This window comes from Cetorhinus maximus, chromosome 4, assembly GCF_964194155.1.
Source record: "Cetorhinus maximus chromosome 4, sCetMax3.hap1.1, whole genome shotgun sequence".
In the NCBI taxonomy this organism is placed as follows: Eukaryota; Metazoa; Chordata; class Chondrichthyes; order Lamniformes; family Cetorhinidae; genus Cetorhinus; species Cetorhinus maximus.
The window spans coordinates 56766395-56786776 of NC_135882.1; the positions used below are offsets into that span (position 1 = coordinate 56766395).

Below are 20382 nucleotides of genomic sequence, written 5' to 3' on the forward strand. Positions count from 1 at the left end.
TTCCAAGGATGAGGAAATAGATTAGGAAGTTGTTTTCCTTGGGGAAGAGAAGGCTGAGAGGAGATTTGATGGAGGTATTCAAAATCATGATGGGTCTGGACAGAGTAGATAGGGAGAACCTCTTCCCACTCTGTGAAAAGGTTAAGAATCAGAGGGCACAGATTTAAAGTTATTGGCAGAAGAAGCAAGTACGACATGAGGAAAAACTTCTTCACGCAGCGAGTGGTTAAGGTCTGGAATGCGCTGCCTCAGACTGTGGTAGAGGCAGGTTCAATAATTCAAAATGGAATTAGACTATTATCTGAAAAGGAAGAATGTGCAGGGTTACAGGGAGAAGGCGAGGGAATGCATGAGGTGAATTGCTGAATTGGAGAGCCGGTGCAACCACAATGGGCTGAATGGCCTCCTTCTGCACTATAAGATTTCTGTAATTCTGTTTTGTTTTAGGTTTTGCAAGCGCGAGATGCTTGAGTACAATCGGTACTCTGTCTATTACAAACAACCAAAGGAATATACTGTTTGATTCGATCAACTAATCTTGGGGAGCTGATAGTTCCCTGTTGTTTTCCCCATGGCAATGCCTTGGTTACTCAGAGTCAACTTGCCACCAGTCAGCACCCCTTTTCTCCTGCAGTATGAATTGTTGTAAGCATTTGAAAGTTGGCATCCTAGGGCAGAATTTTCCCCCCTTTGGGGGAGATGTTCAGGAGCAGACACGTGGAGGCGTGCCTCCGATCGGTGCCCCCGGTGGGGGCGCGCCACCATTTTACGTGAGCGAGCCAATTAAGGCCCGCCCAGTGTGACATCCGCAAGGAAGCGCTATATGCACCCTGTGCGGGCGCGTGGGGGGATTCCCTGAGCTGGGAGCGCGCTCATCTCCTTGAGGCTAAGTGCTGCCTCAGGGAGATCGGCTACACATTAAAAAATATGAACAGAAAAAAAAAGATTTCCTTGACATGTTCCCTCATGTGGCAGAGTCACATGAGTTGGGACATGTCCATCACTTTCAGTTTCACTTTTATTAAAAATTTATAAACATACATGAAACCTCATCCCGCCCGTGGATGAGGTTTCATGCTTTTTCCGAAGCCCACTAGGGCTCCCGGCCTGCTCACCAACCTTAAGGTTGGACGGGCAGGTCCACTAATTAATTACTTTGTCAATGGCCTCAATTGGCCATTGACAGGTCTGCAGGCGCACAGCTGATTTGGCTGAGTCCCCGCCGACCTGAAAATTGAAATGAGGCGGGGTGACGTCGGGAGTTCTGCCCAATGTCATCCTGCGTCATTTTACGTATTGGCAAGCGGGCCCCGCCTCCCGATTGCCGACCGGAAAATCCTGGCCCTTGTGTGTTTGTCCTGATGAGTGCAACATAGATCTGAAATTTGTTGAGTGACAGGACATGGAGACATGTCTGCTACACGCCCCTCTTCTTGGCAATATTCACCTAGTTACTATTCCAGTCTATATTAGGATAATTAAAGTCTCCCATTATCATAACTCTATAGTTTTTGCACCTCACTGTAAATGCTTTCAGATTTGTTCCTCTATATTTTACCCACTATTTGGTGACCCATAGAATAAATTCAGTAGTGTAATGATCCCTCTATTGTTTCTTAACTCTAAGCAAAGAGATTTGGTCCTTGACCCCTTTCTCTCCAGCTCCGTAATATTCTCCTCAATCAACACTGTCACCCTTCTTTCCTTCCTTCCCTATCTTTCCTGAATACTTTTTATGCAGGAATATTCAGTCCTCGGCTGCGGATTGTGAGATCCTGCAGATGTCAATGGCTGAGCTCTGGAATGAGCCAGACACACAAAAAAAATGAGAGCTGTGGTCACCTTGACCGCCATAGGTAGTGCGTGGCCACCTGCTTCTACTAGGCTTAGATATTCGCCCAAGAGGGTGCAGAGGTTTGTGACCATCAGACGCGAGAGCCACAGCCTTCTCATTTACTGCTGCTCTGAGAGGTCTAAGTGGCTGACCCTTGGCCTGTAGACCCTACGCTGAGGGGAGTGTCTTCTTCTCGGTGCTGCCTTACAGTTATCTACTCTGTTGCACCCGACTGTCTCTGGCTGTATTGCATGCTGAAACAGCTGCTCATCTTGGAGTTGCTGCCCTGGCTGCTGTGGCCACAAAGCTGAAAGACACTTCATCTCCTCTTCAGTGGCCCACCCTGCTTCAAATATGTGAATCCCACCTCCCTCTGTAAGCCCGCAGGTGAAAAATTCAATCGCCCCAAAAGGTGTCCGAGTCTCCCTAATGAAATGACACCAAATAGAAAAGTTTTTCCTGAACACAATCTATTATATCTTCCTCAAGCACCTGCTCCTGTTGGTGGAAGCTTTTGACTATGGCTGGCCTAAAGCCTGCTGTTTTTCCCCTTTATCCTGATGTTTTCATATTGGTTTCAGCTGTCAATGATTTCCCACTGCACTCACCTTCCATAACTTGCCAGGCTGCTGATACAACATTCATACACCATTGGATAAGAAGCATTGCAAGCAGAAAATGGTTCTTAATTGCCATTTTAGTTGCCTTACTTGCTTACCTAGCACTGCTACAGGAGTTTCCGATGACTCCCATCCCACCCCTAGAAAAGATGGAAGGAGGTAGAGAGATGTTGGGATACTGGCCTATGGCATTTTCTGCTTTTTTCCAGCACTCTTGCCCCTAATCCACCTCCACCATCATGGGAAAATTCCACCTTTTGTTTCTATTCCTTAACTTTTTCTAGATTTTTCAGAGGCAGCAACCAAAAGTGGGAGGAGGTGGGCTGACCCCACCTTCAGTGGGCGGGGCCAAAATTTACGAGTGACAGCCAATTAAGCACTGTAGCCCTTCTCCAATAGCTGTTGGCCAATCAGATGGCAGGAAGCAATGTCCAATGCTGGGCTGGACCAGGAGGTGCACTGATGGATGTGTGCATTATGCGGGGTCTACGGGAGCCGGCACCTTTCAGGTAGACTCCGGAAAGGGAGAATGGGGGTGTCGCTGAGAGTAGGCGGCACCAATGCTTCAGGCTTGGCCATTGTCACCAGGAGGTTCCTTGGATCAAAAAGTGCCCAAAAAGTAGATTCCCCACTGGAACCCATTGCGAGGCTGCCAGGGTTTGCCTGGCTGTCTCCTCATGCAGCAGAGGGCCCATCAGTTGATAGTAAAATGCCGTTGGAAAGAGGCCCTTAATTAGCTGCATAAATGACTCAATGGGGCTTCTAGGTGGGTGGACCATCCATCACCTTTCCCACTGCTTTCAAAATAGCATGATAGTGGGAAGACGCGAGGTAACATTTTGCCCGCTTTCCCACCACTGACCCTGTCCTCAAAGGGCTCAGAAAATTCTGGCCCTTGTCCTCCTGCTGTGCAGCCAGAAAATGAGATGTTTTGGAGATGGAATTGTGTACTGTAAGTTAATGATTAATAAAAAGTTCGAAGGAGGTTTTGCCTTTCTGCAGGTTACTTGTGACCAGCATTGCGAATGCACATGGCATACATAAATTGAATGGTACAGCTTGTTTGTGAATGTGTCTGGGTAGGAGTTGACTACACTTCTCCCATGAAGTGGTTGAGGAATAGAGGTGCAGATGAAACTGGAGTCTGTCAAGCTGACAAAAGGAGACCTGATTCCCTTTGACTGACTGTGTTCCATAGTGGAATCAAGCTCTGCTTCCTTACCGTACCAGCATCTCGAACTCAGAAAAATCTGGGTCTGAGCACTTCCCTCTTGCTCCAATGCACTACTGATTTAAGTGGCGTGAAACCCCATTCCTTACCAGGTCTTCCTGGCTGTTGGTAATAGCAAATGTAGCACGTTTACTTTGTTATTACCACTGAATTTATGAGGACAGCACGGCTCTGAGTGCAATATAAAAGCAGCTTGTTACTTTGTCAGGAGAGTAAGACCTTTTGTTTTAGTTATGAAAATGCAAGTCTGCTATGTCTGCCTTTTGTGAGGTCACATGTAAAAGCAGAGCCAAGCGTAGTTATCAAGACATGTGGCTCATTCTAAGTAAAATAGTGGAAGACTGGTGCGTGGATGTCTGGAAAACTCCAAAAACATGAAAGTGTCTCTTAATGATTGACTTGAAGTTTGCTTGCTGCAGGGTAGATGGAATACTGCAGGGAAATCTTTGATGAGCCTGTATAAACCGGATTGACTATTGGATGAATGGTGAGTCTGATCTAGGTTGTGAACGTACCAAAATGTACAGTCTGCAATCTTACACGTTCGCCACCTATTGACTAGTGACAGGCTATAGTTAACAGGGCTGTTAGTGAATAAGGATGATAAGCAACCTCAGAAGACTGTCCATTCCATGCAGCTCCACCGAGTCCATTGAACTTGAACCTTGCTAACTCAGCATGAAATCTAATTCCTTCTTCCACCACTTCAATGCCAATTTGAGGCTTTCCACTTGATCTAAGATCAAAAACACTCCTGACTTAAAACTCAGGAAATCTTAGCTTGTGCTTGCTGCAATCAAACAGACATAGTTCAAAGAGCTTTGGGATTTCCAGCCTGGATTTACTTACAATTCACTGCAAGATTTGTTTGGTCTTTGTGAAGAGCGTTCAACCCTACCAATGCATGTAGGCCGGCTTTGTTGAAGCAAGAAACTATCACTGAGGCAAAGAAATATAAATTGAAGCGTGTTTTGGGACTTGAAAATAGAAGCATAGCAAATGGCTGAAAATATTTATTTTGCTTTCTAGAGAAAGCAGGATCTATCTGCAATTTGCTGTGTATCATAATTATTTATTTTAACCAGAGTGAACTTTAACTTGTTAATATTTGTGAAATACAATTGTGTCTTTCAGCTCCATGCGGAAGTCGATCCACAGGTTCCGATGGAACTGTGCTGTCACCGAACTACCCCAGAAATTATAGTACTGGACACAATTGTGTTTATTCTATCACTGTCTCCAGAGAGTTTGGTGAGTGAAGTTACCATTCACTATTTGCTGAATGACTTGAGGTTTGCATGGTATTAGGCTATCAGTATGATATATCTTTTTTGAGATACAGGAGTATTAATCTTGACCATATTTCTCTGAAGTAGATTTGAAAATTATGAATATAGATCCAAAGAAATAAGGGAAAATGGCTAAAATGAGGGGTATTTCTTATTTTGCTTGGCATACATTTTAAATAATCTAATATTTTAATTGTTGTGCTATTTAATGCTTTATATCTTTTACATTTTTCTTAGATATAAATTATGGGAAATCATTGTGGTGTTTCATAGTACATGAATTAATTTATTATCAATATATTTTGTGGTACTGGAATTTGTTAAAAAACCCTAAATATTTCAGATTGCTATATTCTTCAACTCCTGTAACTCCAAAACAAAGTCTGAAGACTTATACTTTTAGGCTCAGAGAGCATTTTAAAATCCAGCAGCACTGTTCCAAAATCGAAGAGACATAAGATCCAAATTCAGCTGCCAGTTTGGTGGTGATTAGTTAAATCAGCACCTTTTAAGGTATGCATTTTTCCCCCCACCAAAATATGATCATTAAATAGAAAAGCAGTTGTCTGATGAGGAGATATGACAAAGTACTATAAAATTTGGAAATTTCCTCAGATTATATTTATTCACTGACAATGTGGACTTCTGTAAATATTGCTTATGTTCTTGCTACACTTGCTCTGTAGGATGATCATCTGCTTCAAACTAAATGGTCAAATGTGTGAACAGAATATATTGCCAGGTGTGGGCAAAAATTCAAGTTACAGCCCTAAATTTTGCACCTGTAAAATGAACACCTGAATCCTGCACCATAACCTGTCACACTCGATCCAGATCACAAGTGTTCAGAACACCATTTTGACACTCTCAACTTTCAATCGTCCAGGCACCAGGCTGAAACTTGCATTAGGCTCCTTGATTATGTTATTTTAAAAAACTCTTACATGGGATGTGGGCGTCGCTGGCTAGGCCAACATTTATTGCCTAACCCTAATTGCCCTTGAGAAGGTGGCCTTGAGACGCTGCAGTCCATGTAGTGTAGGTGCACCCACATTGCTGTTTTTGAGGAAGTTCCAGGATTTTGACCCAGCGATAGTGAACGAACGGCGATATAGTTTCAAGTCAGGATGGTATGTGGCTTGGAGGGGAACTTGCAGGTGGTGATGTTTCCAAGCATCTGCTGCTCTTGTCCTTCTAGATGGTAGGTGTTGCGGGTTTGGAAGGTGCTGTCGAGTGAGCCTTGGTGAGTTGCTGCAGTGCATTTTGTAGATGGTACACGCTACTGCTACTGTGCATCGGTGGTGGAGGGCATGAGTGTTTAAGGTGGTGGATGGGGTGCCAATCAAGTGGGCTGCTTTGTCCTGGATGATGTCGAGCTTCTTGAGTGTTGCTGGAGCTGCACGCATCCAGGTACATGGAAAATATACCGTCACACTCCTGACTTCTGCCTTAAAGATGGTGGTCAGGCTTTGCGGAGTCAGCAGGTGGGTTACTCTGCAGAATTCCCTGCCTCTGACCTGTTCTTGTAGCCACAGTATTTATATGGCTGGTCCAGTTCAGTTTCTGGTCAATGGTAACCCCAGGGTGTTGATAGTTGGGGCTTCAATGGAGGTAATCCCATTGAATGTCAAGGGAAGATGGTTGGATTGTCTCTTGTTGAGGATGTTCATTGCCTGGCACTTGTGTGGCATGAATGTTACTTGCCATCTTTCAACCCAAGCCTGAATGTTGTCCAGGTCTTGCTGTGTATGGGCACGGATTGCTTCAGTATCTGAGGAGTTGCAAATTGTGCTGAACATTATGCAATTATCAGCAAACATCACCATCCCTGACCTTATGATGGAAGGAGGGTCATTGATGATGCAGCTGAAGATGGTTGGGCCTCGGAAACTACCCTGAGTGATGCCCTGGGACTGAGATGACTGACCTCCATCAATCACAACCATCTTTCTTTGTGCTATGTGTGATTCCCCCTGATTCCCATTAACTCCAGTTTTGCTTGGGCGGTATCTTACTCTGGTTCTAGGAACCTGAGTGCAAAACCCAGATACAAATGAGTGAAACTTGTTCCACTTAGTTAGGCCAATCAAGAATAGGTGCAACAAACAGCCCTTACAGGAGGTCATTTAAAAAAAACATAAGTTGCAAGAAATTTTCCATTTGTAATTTTTGTAGGCCTAGTGGAATGGGTGCAATCCTTGTTCTACACAAAATTTATGGCCAGAATTTTTAGCTCACCAAGCGGCCGCGCATCCGACCTGAACGAGCATAAAATGATGCGTGATGACATCAAGTGAGCAACCCAATGTCATCATGCACTTGTGCAATATTTTGGCCGATGGCCATGTGTGAGTGTCGGCAGCATGCCCGCCAACAATTATAAGGCCTATTATAGCCATTAAGGTAATAATTGAATATTTTTTTACTGCCCGTCTAACCTTACGAAAAGGCCAAGCGGCCTTTGGATTTTTTAGGAAACCTCATCCACGGGCGGGATGAGGTGTCCAATGGCTATTAAAAATAAATAAATAAATAAAAATTTTAACATTTCATTAATAACATGTCCCTACTTATGTGACAGAGTCACATAAGGGGACATGGTGTCTAAAAACTTAAAATTCTTAATTTTTATTTCTTAAAACCTTCATCTCCCTGAAGCAGCTCCTGCACTGAGCTTGCTGTATGTGTTTCACGCTGGCGGGCCTTAATTGGCCCTGAACGTGGGCGACAGTTGGCTTCCCAACTGCTCCAGCCCACCCCTGCCGAGCTCGCACAACGAGGGCAAAATCCTGGCCTATATTCCACTGGCAGGAAATTCAAGGCGCACTCCCAAGCTTGTCGCCGCACCCCTCCCCCAGTTCCCTACCCCAAGATCTGACACAAATTTATGTAATAACCAAATAATTTTAGAGTCTGGGAAGAGTGCCCTGCAGTCAGCATCACGGTGAAGCAGTCTGGGAAGAGTGCCCTGCAGTCAGCATCACAGTGAAGCAGTCTGGGAAGAGTGTCCTGCAGTCAGTATCATGGTGAAGCAGTCTGGGAAGAGTGTCCTTCAGTCAGAATCGCGGTGAAGCAGTCTGGGAAGAGTGTCCTGCAGTCAGTTCTTGTTGAAAATAGCAAAAGTGACATCACAAGATAGCGCAAGAGAGCGGTGGAGAGATCGGAACCAGCACGAGTGCGGGGAAGCTTCAAAAAGTGACGTAGGCACAAAAGTGAGAGCTGATTGGTGAGTAGTGGGTAAATAGTTTTCTCCAGTTTTTCTCCAGGTTAAAATAGATTAAGCTAAAGAAAGGTAAGAGTTCTAGTTTTAATTTAAAGTACATAAATAATTTGTTTTTTTTTTACTGTATTTAACTTAAAGTAAGGGTTTTTTTTTCAATTAGAGGCATGGCAGGGCAGCTCAGTCCGCTGTTATGTACCGCCTGCAACATGTGGGAAGTCCTAGACGCTCCTTGCGCTCTGACCGACCACGTGTGCAGCAAGTGCCACCAGCTTCAGCTACTTGAGCTCCAAATTTCGGAGCTTGAGCAGCAGCTGGAGGCACTGAGGTGCATCTGCGAGGCTGAGAGTTTCGTGGATAGCACGCTTTTAGACGTGCTCACCCCACAGCTTACAGAAGTGCAGACAGAGAGGGAATGGGTGACCATCAGCCAGAAGAAAGGTGTCAGGCAGGTAGTCAGGAAATCCCCAGGGTGCATCTCGCTCGAGAACCATTTTTCTGTGTTGGAAAACAGAGAGTGATGGTTCCTCTGGGGTTTGCAGCCACGCTCATAGCACTGTGAGTGGTTCAGATGCACGGGGGGAGGAAAAAGAGGGGAGGAGCTATAGTGGTAGGAGACTTGATAGTAAGGGGAACAGGCAGGCATTTCTGCAGCCGTAGGTGTGACTCCAGGATGGTATGTTGCCTCCCTGTTGCCAGGGTCAATGATGTCACTAAATGGCTGCAGGGCATTCTAAAGGGGGAGGGCAAACAGACAGAGATTGTGGTACACATTGGTATCGACGACATAGGTAGAAAGAGGGATGAGGTCCTGCAAGCAGAATTTAGGGAGCTAGGAAGCAGATTAAAAAACAGGACCTCACAGGTAGTAATCTCTGGATTACATCCGGTCCCATGTGCTAGTGAGTATATAAATAGGAGGTTAGTCCAGATGAATACATGGCTGGAGAGATGGTGCAGGAGGGAGGGCTTTAGATTTCTGGGACATTGGGACCATTTCTGGGGGCAGTGGGACCTGTACAAAGTGGACGGGTTGCACCTGAACTGGAATGGGATCAATATCCTTGTGGGGAGGTTTGCTAGTGCTGTTGGGGAGGGTTTAAACTAACTTGGCAGGGAGATGGGATCCTGAGAAGAGGTTCAGCAGGGGGAGTTGCACAGCCAAAATTAGAAGAGAGAACAAGTGAGTCTGGAAGGCATATAAATTATAGGACAGTTAAGGCACAAGGGAGTTTGGCAAGGTTGGATGGTATTTATTTTAATGCAAGGAGTCTGACGACTAAGGCAGTTGAGTTGAGGGCACAAATTAACACGTGGAAGTGTGATGTCATGGCTGTCACAGAGACATAGTTGAGAGAGGGGCAGGATTGGCAGCTCAATATTCCAGGATATAGGGTCTTCAGGCGAGACAGGGAAGGAGGTAAAAGAGAAGGGTGTCTTGCAATATTGATCAAGGAATCAATTACAACAGTAATGAGGGATGACATCTTAGAAGGCTCCTCAAATGAAGCCATATGGGTAGAACTTAAAAACAAAAAAGGAGCAATCACATTGCTGGGAGTGTACTATAGGCCCCCAAACAATCAGAGAGAAGTAGAAAAGCAGATATGTAGCAAATTTCAGCGAAGCGTAAAAATAACAGGGCATTAATAGTCAGGGATTTCAACTTCTCCAACATTAACTGGGTTTGTCATAGTGTGATAGGTTTAGAGGGAGTTGAATTCTTTAAATGCTTCCAAGAGAGCTTTTTAAGTCAGTACTTAAGAAGGTCCTACAAGAGAGGGCGGTCCTGGACTTAATTTTAGGGGATGAAGCCGGGCAAGTGGTAGAGGTGTCATTGGGGGAGCATTTTGCAGATAGTGATCATAACTCTGTTAGATTCAAGGTTGTTATGGAACAGGACAAGGATGGGCCAGAAATCAGAGTTATAAATCGGGGGAAGGATGATTTTAATAAGATCAGATATGATTTGTCCAGAGTGGACTGGGAGCAGCTACTTATGGGTAAATCTGCGCCAGAGCAGTGGGACTCACTCAAGAAGGAAATAGGGAGAGTACAGGGCCAACAGATTCCAGTAAAGATAAGGGGTGGGACCAACAAATCCAGGGAACCCTAGATGTCGAGGGATACACAGTATTGGATAAAGAGAGAAAGGGAGGCTTATAGCAGATACCGAGGGCTCAAAACAGTGGAAGCCCTAGAGGAGTATAGAATGTGTAGGGGGGAACTTAAAAAGGAAATTAGGAGAGCAAAAAGGGGGCATGAAAAAACACTGGCAAGTAAAATAAAGGAAAATCCAGAGTTATTTTACAAGTACATTAAGAGTAAGAGGATAACCAGGGAAAGAGTAGGGCCCATTAATGACCATAGTGGTAATTTGTGTGTGGAGCCAGAAGACGTAGGTAGGGTTCTAAATGAATACCTTTTGTTGGTGTTCACAAGTGAGAGGGACGATGTGGGTATGGAAATCAGGCAGAAGGATTGTGATATAATTAAAGAAATTAGCATAGAAAGAAAGGAGGTTCTAAGTGGTCTGGCAGGCTTAAAAGTAGATAAATCTCCAGGCCCAGATGAAATGTATCCCAGACTGTTGAGTGAGGCAAGGGAGGAGATTGCAGGGGTGCTGGCAATAATTTTCAATACCTCTCAGGCCCCAGGAGAGGTGCCAGAGGACTGGAGGACAGCCAATGTGGTACTGTTATTCAAGGAGGGAAGAAGGGATAAACCAGGGAACGACAGGCCAGTCAGTCTAACCTCAATGGTGGGAAAACTATTGGAAGCAATTCTGAGGGACAGAATTAATCTACGCTTGGAGAGGCAGGGATTAATCAAGGACAGTCAGCATGGTTTTGTTAAGGGAATGTCATGTCTGACCAATTTGATTGCATTTTTTGAAGAGGTGACTAGGTATGTAGATGAGGACAATGCATTTGATGTAGTCTACTTGGACTTCAGCAAGGCTTTTGATAAGGTCCCACATGGCAGACTGATAACAAAGGTAAGAGCCCATGGGACCCAAGACAACTTGGCAAACTGGATCCAGAATGGGCTGAGTGACAGGAAGCAGAGGGTGATGGTCGAGGGGTGTTTTTGTGACAGGATGCCTTTGTCCAGTGGGGTTCCAGAGGGATTGGTGTTGGGTCACTTGCTGTTTGTGGTATATATAAACGGTTTAGACTTGAATGTAGGAGGGTTGACCAGTAAGTTCGCGGATGACACGAAAATTGGTGGGGTGGTAAATAGTGAGGAGGATAGTCTTGTATTACAGGAGGATATAGATAGGCTGGTCAGATGGGTTGATCAGTGGCAAATGAACAAATGAATTTAATCCGGATAAGTGTGAGGTGATGCAAACATAAAAATAAAAAACTGCGGATGCTGGAAATCCAAAACAAAAACAGAATTACCTGGAAAAACTCAGCAGGTCTGGCAGCTTCGGCGGAGAAGAAAAGAGTTGACGTTTCGAGTCCTCATGACCCTTCAACAGAACGTCATGAGGACGCGAAACGTCAACTCTTTTCTTCTCCACCGATGCTGCCAGACCTGCTGAGTTTTTCCAGGTAATTCTGTTTTTGTTGTGTGAGGTGATGCACTTGGGTAGGACAAACAAGGCACGGGAATACATGATGAATGGTAGGACCCTGGGAAGTACCAAGAATCAGAGAAACCTTGGTGTGCATGTCCACTGGTCCCTTAAGGTAGCGAGACAGATAGGGTGGTTAAGAGGGCATATGGGGTACTTGCCTTTATTAGCCAAGGCATAGAATATAAGAGCAGGGAGGTTATGCTGGAACTGTATAAAATGCTGGTTAGGCCACAGCTAGAGTATTGCGTGCAGTTCTGGAATCCGCATTATAAGAAAGATGTGATTGCACTAGAGAGAGCGCAGAGGAAATTTACCAGGATGTTGCCTGGGCTGGAGAGTTTTAGTTATGAGGTTGGATAGGCTGGAGTTATTTTCCTTGGAGTGGAGGAGATTGAGGAGGGGCATGATTGAGGTGTATAAGGTTATGAAGGGCATAGATAGGGTAGACAGGAAGGAATTTTTCCCCTTGGTGGAGGGATCAATAACCAAGGGGTATAGATTTAAGGCAAGGGGTAGGAGGTTTAGAGGGGATGTGAGGAAGAATTTTTTCACCTTGTGGTGGTGGGAATCTGGAACTCTCTGCCTGAAAGGGTGGTAGAGGCAGAAACCCTCATAGCATTTAAGAAGTATTTGGATGTGCACGTACGATGCCATGGCATACAAGGCTATGGGCCTAGAGCTGGAAAATGGGATTAAAATAGTTAGGTACTTGTTTGACTGGCACAAACTCGATGGGCCGAAAGGCCTTTTTCTGTGTTGTAGACCTCTATGACTCTATGGGCATAACTTTCTGCCTGCCGGGTCCCGACCCAATCTCCGGTGGGCGGGGAGCCGATCCCCACCGGAGAAGCGGGCCCCACCGCCATTATATGTGGGCGGGCCAATTAAGGCCCGCCCAGCGTGACTTCCGCCAGGAAGCGCTATGCGCTTCCTGTGCGGGCAGGGGGGGATTCCCCAAAAGCAAGAGTGCGCTCTTTCGTGCGCATGCTAAGTGCTGCCTCAGGAAGATCGCTGACAGTTTTAAAAATGTTAAAAATAGAAAAATAGAAACAATGTCACATGAGATGGGACACGTTCATAAATTACACTAAAACTTTATTAACATTTTAAAATCCCTACATGAAACCTCATCCCTCCAGTGGATGAGGTTTCATGTTTTTTCTATTCCCCACTTGGGCTCCTGGCATGCCCGCCAACCTTAAGGTTGGACGGGCAGGGCCTTTACTTGGTTCAATGAACCTTTCAATGGCCTCAATTGGCCAGTGACAGGTCAGCGGGCCCACAGCTGATTTTGCTGTGCCCCCGCTTTCCTGAAAATTTAAATGGGGCGAGATGACGTTGGCATCCCGCGTCATTTTATGCGTCAGCGAGCGGGCCCCACCCCCTGCTCGCCGACGGCAAAATTCAGCCCTATGACTCTCATTTACCATCCTTCCTATTAGGTGAACTACTGCGGGATGCCTACTTGGCATTCAAGTGAAGCCCACTTTTTAATCAGATTTGTCCCTCAAGCGCAGCTTAGCTCGTTGAGCAATTTTTGGGCCTGGTTTAGTCCAAGTTGAATTTCTCACCACTAAATGTTTTCACTGGTAACATTTTGGTTTATATCGATGGATTCAATATACCATCCCTGCCACCAGAGAGAAAATCATGAACAACTGTTTTGTGGATTTGGCCTTAGAACTTCCCTTTGTAATTCAGTCCAGCTAAAAATGCATATATTTAAACCTTTTGTTACTTTTTTCAAACTATTTGCATGATATTTATCCCTTAATCAACATGGTTGTTAGACCCCCTATTACTTATTGCCACTCCCCCCTTTTAGCCTCCATACACTCATGCCCTTTCCATACCCTTATGCCCCTTAGAAGCAGCTGAACAAATGGCCAGACGGCTGACTTCTTTCAGGTCCATTCAGCCAGATTCAAATATTTCAACGTATTCAGTTTTAGAGCCTTTTCTGACACAGCTGTGCAATGGAATACCTATATGAATTCTTGGCTGAGCTACAAAACCAAGAATGAGTTCTGCTCTGTAGGGGATTGTTGACATAGCTATGAGGAGGACTTTTGTTTTTTGACAGTTTTATGAGCTCATAGTAACTTCATCTTTTTTGACGTAATTTTTCAATGCCAGTTTATTTATTTGAACAAGATTAAGAGGTATTCAGGGAATTAACACTTTTATTTCCAATGGGAGTATAATTGGCTGTGTTTGATTGACAGTTTTATAAACTTATAAGCTGGGCATTTTTTCAGTGGGGTTTTGAATGCCTGTTTGCTTATTTTGTAAATATAATGAGCATTCTAAAGACTTACCAGTGTTTTTTTGGCCTCATGAGTTCTTCCCATAATGGATACTGAAAGAGTACTTCAGAGGCTCAACAATTCTCTCGACTTTCCATCAATTTAAACATCAGGGAGAATTTTTCCTATGGTGGGCAGTCTGAGCGGGAGCGGGTGTGGAGCCGATCGCCACCCATGATTGGCTGCACGCCGCCATTTTACGTGGGCAGACCAATTAAGGCCCACCCAGCATAATGCGCGGCCAGTAGCGCTCAGTGCTACCTGTGCAGGCGAGGGGAGGATGGAGAGTTGGGCCACGCGAAAGAGCTCAGCAATCTCCCTGAAGCATGGTGCTGCCTCAGGGAGATTAAGTGGATAATAAAACATTTTTAGAAATAAAGTAAAAAATTATTTAAACATGTCCCCTCATGTGACAGTATCACATGAGCTGGGACATGTTTGTAAAGTTTGCAAAATTTATTTAATTGTTTTATAAAACCTTCAGGAAACTTCATCCTGCCTGTGGATGAGGTTTCCTGAAAAATGCAAAGGCTGTTTGGGCTCTTTGTCTGCCCGCCAACCTTAAGGTTAGATGGACAACATTGTTAATAAGTTAAATTACTTTTTTAATGGCCTTAATTGGCTATTGATAGTTCAGCGGGCGCGCAGCCACCTCCGGCGAAATATCGAAATGGCCTGCGATGACGTTGGGATGCACGCCCGATGTAATCTTGTGTCATTTTACGCATTGGCATGTCGGGCCCGCCCCCACATGCTGACGGCAATATTCTGCCCATGAAATCACAGTGTCCAGACGACACAATAAAGTCAGATTCTCAATAATGTTGAATTCAGAAGAACATTTTATTCACTATATAAAGTACTCTAATGCATGTGAACACATACACAAGGCTGGTTAATTTATCGGTCACTTGTCTTTTAAGGGCAGAGCCCTATGATCAATCACTGCATTAAAAACATATTTAGCTTATCATACAGCATCTTCTTATGACAGTAGAAGTTGGAAAGAGCTTTGAAACTTACCTGTCAAAGGCTTCCCAGCTCTACAACATGCTTCCCCCATGGTTCACCAGATACTCTGAAGTGCCATGAACCATTTGGGCCCAGCTCATTGAAAATTGTGGGTGGGGGGTGGTGGTGTCCAAAATGCTAACCCCTGCAATGAAGTAGGCAAGGGAGCGAATGCTTAGTGCCACCTGCCCCTTATCCCAGGGCCATAAAAGTCCCATACACCTGGAATGGGGGTCAAGAATCCTGGAATCGGATCACGACTACCAGTTTTAAATCATCCACCCTTCCCCCACCAACATGGACTGAGGCATGGAAATCTGGGCCAAGGTATTAGATTTTCAATAGATTTTCAATAGATCTATGTACCTGAGGGGCCCACTTAAGCAAAAAACATAAACAAGGGCAAAATGTATCAATCTATTTCCATCACATGTTTCCCAGGGATGGCTGTGTAACATCAATGCACTCTTACTCTCTCTTTTAACATTCTTTGATTTGAATTTTTCTTTTTCCTTTTTTTCTTTCTTATCGAAGCCTACCTAGTTATGAAAATGGAAATTGGTCCCTGTTGGTTTCCCTTGCCGTTCAGTCTGAAAAAAATACTTCGGCTTTCACGTTGGATGTGGGAAAAACACCCCTTGCATAGCTACCTCTTGCTTGCTATCTTTTTCCAGCCAGAGCAAGTTTTGGCAATTACCAGCATTGTGCTGTGCACATTGGGAGATTGTCGTCTTACAGCAAGTGATTGTGAAATGCAAATTTATCACTCATTTCAGTCAGGCAACATGTGTAGATTAATACAGTGCACCACATTGGAAACATTCTCAACAATGTGCATAAGTAGGTTTATTATAGCAGGCTTCACTTCTGCATACTGCTGAGGAAAATCATTTTAATTAAATGAGTACTTTTCCATGCATAATCCATCTGCTAAATTGTGTTGTGCCTCAGTCTCTATCTTGAAAGAGAGTCAGGTGAGAAAAGGATAATTAAAATAATGTAACTGTTTTGAAGTGACTGTCTCAGGAGGGAAGAAAAGTTCACATTTGGGTGCATAGTTTTCCTGCACTTTTTCCAGAGAGAGGATAGCTTTCTACATCTCATCTTCATTTTTTTCCCTTGTTTAATCAATGTTCTTCCTATTCTGAGATGAATATACTAATTAACAATTTTTAAAGTAATAAAAACTCAGTGAATAGTGTCATTTGTATAAGGCCAGAAATAGAAAATCTGGCACTAATTTATCGTTGGTGTTGGATCCAAGCTTCTTTATTCATTCCAGTATATGAACCAAAGTTTGATCGATGCATGACTTCTTTTCTCATTACCCATTTGGTCCACGTAACATTTATGTGGCAAGCCCCGAGAATCTGAGTCATATTTTAGTAAAGAAGAAATGTGAAAGCTGTCGAGAATATTTTTCTCTCGCTTAAGTTATGTGCTAAAAATGTGCAGTCCTGTGGCTTTTTTAATGTTTCATTATCCTGCTAAGAGGAATAATGGCAGTAATATTTAACAGGCTGATGGCTTCAGCCCTAAAGATAAATGACTCACATGTGTATGAAGGATGCCCTAGGCAACTGTCTTTCATAAACAAAACTTGATTCATAATTTTCAGTGACTTTGTGCTAACATTAAAATGACTGATAATGGTTAAACATTGGAGGATCGAATCATCAGCACATGATTAGCATACAGGTTGGTGTATATCCCTTTAGGAAGTTCTCTAAATGTACAGCACATTCTGCTTTATAAGTAAACATCTACACTCTACATTCACACTAAATGAAGAAACTTGAATACTTTGTGAAATGAGGACCAATTTCCCAAGTGTTTTGGTTTTAGTTTTTCAGTTGTTGGGCAGGTTAAGAAACACTACCTTCATTTTAAAAATCCACATAGTTGGATTGACACATGAATAAATATGTTGGCTCTTTTGCTTCCAAACTGGCTCCAAAAAATATTTAGGCTGAGGTTTTCTGGGCCCCGCTGTGGCGGGCTCGCTTGCAGCGGATGCGGAGAGCCATTCAAATCTCTATTGGCTTTGGAGGGACAATAAAATCCCACCGGTGTAAAAGACCCTTAGTCTTTCATTAAGGAACATTTTATATTTTTAGTGGTTGTCATGGCTTTAATTTCCACCAATCCATCATTCTTTGTTGACTGACTGAAGTGGAAGATTAGTTTCTCATTGCTTATTGGCCCTTAAGGTCAAGCCTTTCACACTGCTATTTTGTAGAAATTCATCAATCCTTCTAACCTGAGATAACTTAAACTTTCACAAAATATGAAAGACTCGTAAATTTGCAAGGTGAAAGAGAAGCAACTTTCTTCATCCTAAACCTTTTGCCTTAACTCAGAATGCACGACTATAACATTTTTTAAAACAATATCTTGACATACCAGAGCACACATTACAAATTCAGGAAGAGCTTTAAACCTGTTATGTACAATTCATTGTTATATAAACAAGTTGAAGAGACAAACCTAGCCTTGAAATATTTATTGTGTGGTTTTATCTGCAACAGGACTATCCCAGTCTGCGCCTGCCCCTCCATTCAGGGAGATCATAGTTGATCTGTATCCTAACTCTATCCACCTGCCTAATTGGTTCCATATTCCTTAATCACCTTGGCTCAAACATGTCAACCGATCTCAGATTTTAAATTATTAGTTGAGCTAACAACTACAGCTTTTTTGTGGGAAAGAGTTCCATACTCATTAATGAGCCAATTGATGCCCATTATTCCTGAGCCCACCGCAATTTAGTGGTGGCTCTGGCATTAAATGGAGGCCACAGGGGCCCAGCATCAGGCAGAGAAGTGGCTGTTGAAAGGATGGGTGCATTGCCGCCAGTAGCCGCTGCTCCATTGGTATGGCAGGCATGAGGAGCTGCTAGTCTAATTGGCTTGTAGCTCTCGGTGGACGGCACTACTGTTGCCAGGGACCTCAATCGCATGGAATGCCTGATGGTGGCCAGTTATTTGCCTGAAGGGCACTTGATTCTGTCGGGCCTCCCCTACAGAAATGATGGGCGTACCCGCCAGTTCTCCAACTGGTGGCTGAGACTTTTGTTAGCCCGTCAAAATCCGAGCCCTCATGTTTTGTTTAACTGTCTAAAAATAAGAAACCTTATTTGAGATGTCTCTGCTCATAGCCCTTAACAGAAATGGTCATTTTCTGTCATACTATCTTGTTTAAATATTTCTATTTGTTTTATTTCTGTCAGAACTCAGTCATGATTGAATTTGATAGAATAAGTATCATTGCCCACAAACCAATACAGAATGTGATATTACATTGTTCATGGTTACCATGTAGGCCATAAATCAATAATTATGTCGTTAAGGTTCAATAAATATAAAAAGATTTTGCTATTTTAGTTGAATTGCAATGTAATTTCATGTATTGCATTTCTCTAATCTGAACTCAGTAGCACAGTTGATATCTTTGCACCACATGAGGTCCTTGAGTCAGGTGATGTTGCAGCTGGGCTACCAAAGGTTCTCAATGTAAATAGAAGAAATGTGTGAAAATTCAAATTAAACTTTAACCTCAATGGCCTTTCATGTGTTGTTGCAACTGAAAATGCAAAGTCAGAATTCAGGGGGTGTCGGGGAGGTGTTACATGATTGATGTTAAATGCTAAACTATGGCCAGGATTATACAGTCGGTGTGCAGGGGGTGGGCCCGACATGCCGGAACGTAAAATGAGGCGCAATGACATCGGACGTGCATCCCGACGTCATCGCGCAGTCTCGCGATGTTTTGTTCGGTGGGCGCATGCCAGAGTCTGCTGCATGCCTGCCAATAATTGAAATGCCTATTAAGGCCATTAGCAACCTCATTAACTTGAAATTTATGCTGCCCGTCCAACCTAGCGATTGGTGGGCAGGCAAAAAGGCCAAGCGGCCTTTACCTTTTTTAGGAAACCCGCTCGTGGATGAGGTTTCCTAAGGCTTTTACAAAATGAATAAAAACTTTTTTTGAAAAATAAATGAGGAGACATGTTTCATTAAATTTTTAATGTTTTTAATAATTTCTTTAAAAAGCACTTCAATCTCCCTGAGGCAGCTCCATGCCTCAGGGAGATTGAAGCGTTCTTTCACGGGCATGTGCGAAAGAGCGCTGGACCCGACTCTCTCTCCTCCCCCCGCCTGCACAGGTAGCGCTCAGTGTTACTGGTCGCGATCCACACTGGGCGGGCCTTAATTGGCCTGCCTGTGTGAAATCTCAGTGCCAAGCCGATTGTGGGTGGCGATTCATGACCGCCCCCATCTGCTCCTGCCAAGCCTGCCTGACACGGGAAAAATTCAGGCCTGTGGAATGTCAGAATTTGTAAAGTTCTTTTGAAAAGTTCGACTCCATCACAGTACAGATTTACTCCTGCACCTCATTATCATGAAAACCCACACAGCAATTTGAACATTCCTGTGTATTATTTGATATTTTAAGAGTTTCATATTTTAAAACAGCTAAAATGTCAGTATCGCTTGGTCCCTGTTCAAATTCTGTATAAGTACAGGGTTAAACTATGTTCAAATATGTGATGTGTCTACAAAGGTTCTACTTGAACTAACGAATGAGAATTGCTGGTATGCTTTGGCCCTGATGTCTGCTCACCTACATCTGGGCACCCAATTGAAGGATAACTTAAAAAAAAAGTTCACATCATGTACTTTTATGCTCAGAGTAATGCTTCACTGGAAGAAACATTTATTTTACTCTCATTATGACTTTTCACGACCGTGTTAATTGTATGGTGTATCAGTCAAAAATACAGCAAGGTGATCATAATAAATACAAATCTGTGGAAGGGATCAGTTTTATGTGGCCCACAGAGGTATCTAATATTTAGGCTCCTGCTACACCATTGATCTACAACACATTATGAATGCCTGAAATAGCTGCAGCATTTTCAAATGGTCACTGCAACAGTCATATGAAATGGATGAGTGATGATATTGCAGCTTTTGGAAATCTGAACTACAGCTTGATATGGTCATCCATTTCACAGAATCGCCAAAACTTTACAGTGCAGAAGGAGGGCATTCATCCCATCAAGTCTGCACTGGCTCTCTGAAAGAGTATTCCACCTAGTCCCACTCTCCTGCCTTATCCCTGTAACCTTGTGCATTCTTTTTCAGGTAGCAATCCATTTCCCTTTTGAATACCTCGATCGAACCTGCCTCCAGCACTCTCTCAGGAACTTTGTTCCAGACTCCAACCACCCCCTGGGTGAAAGAATTCTTCCTCGCCTCACTTTTACTCCTTTTGCCAATTAT

General features: G+C 43.7%; 1 protein-coding gene across 1 annotated transcript in view; it reads left to right on the forward strand.

Annotated features, from left to right (window-relative positions):
- The window catches only part of csmd3b (CUB and Sushi multiple domains 3b), a 2128577-nt gene that overhangs the window by 1795216 nt on the left and 312979 nt on the right, over positions 1-20382 (forward strand). Inside the window, exon 31 of the mRNA XM_078541225.1 lies at positions 4820-4936. Within this exon, the coding sequence (XP_078397351.1) occupies positions 4820-4936 (117 nt within the window). The remainder of the gene's footprint in view (positions 1-4819; positions 4937-20382) is intronic.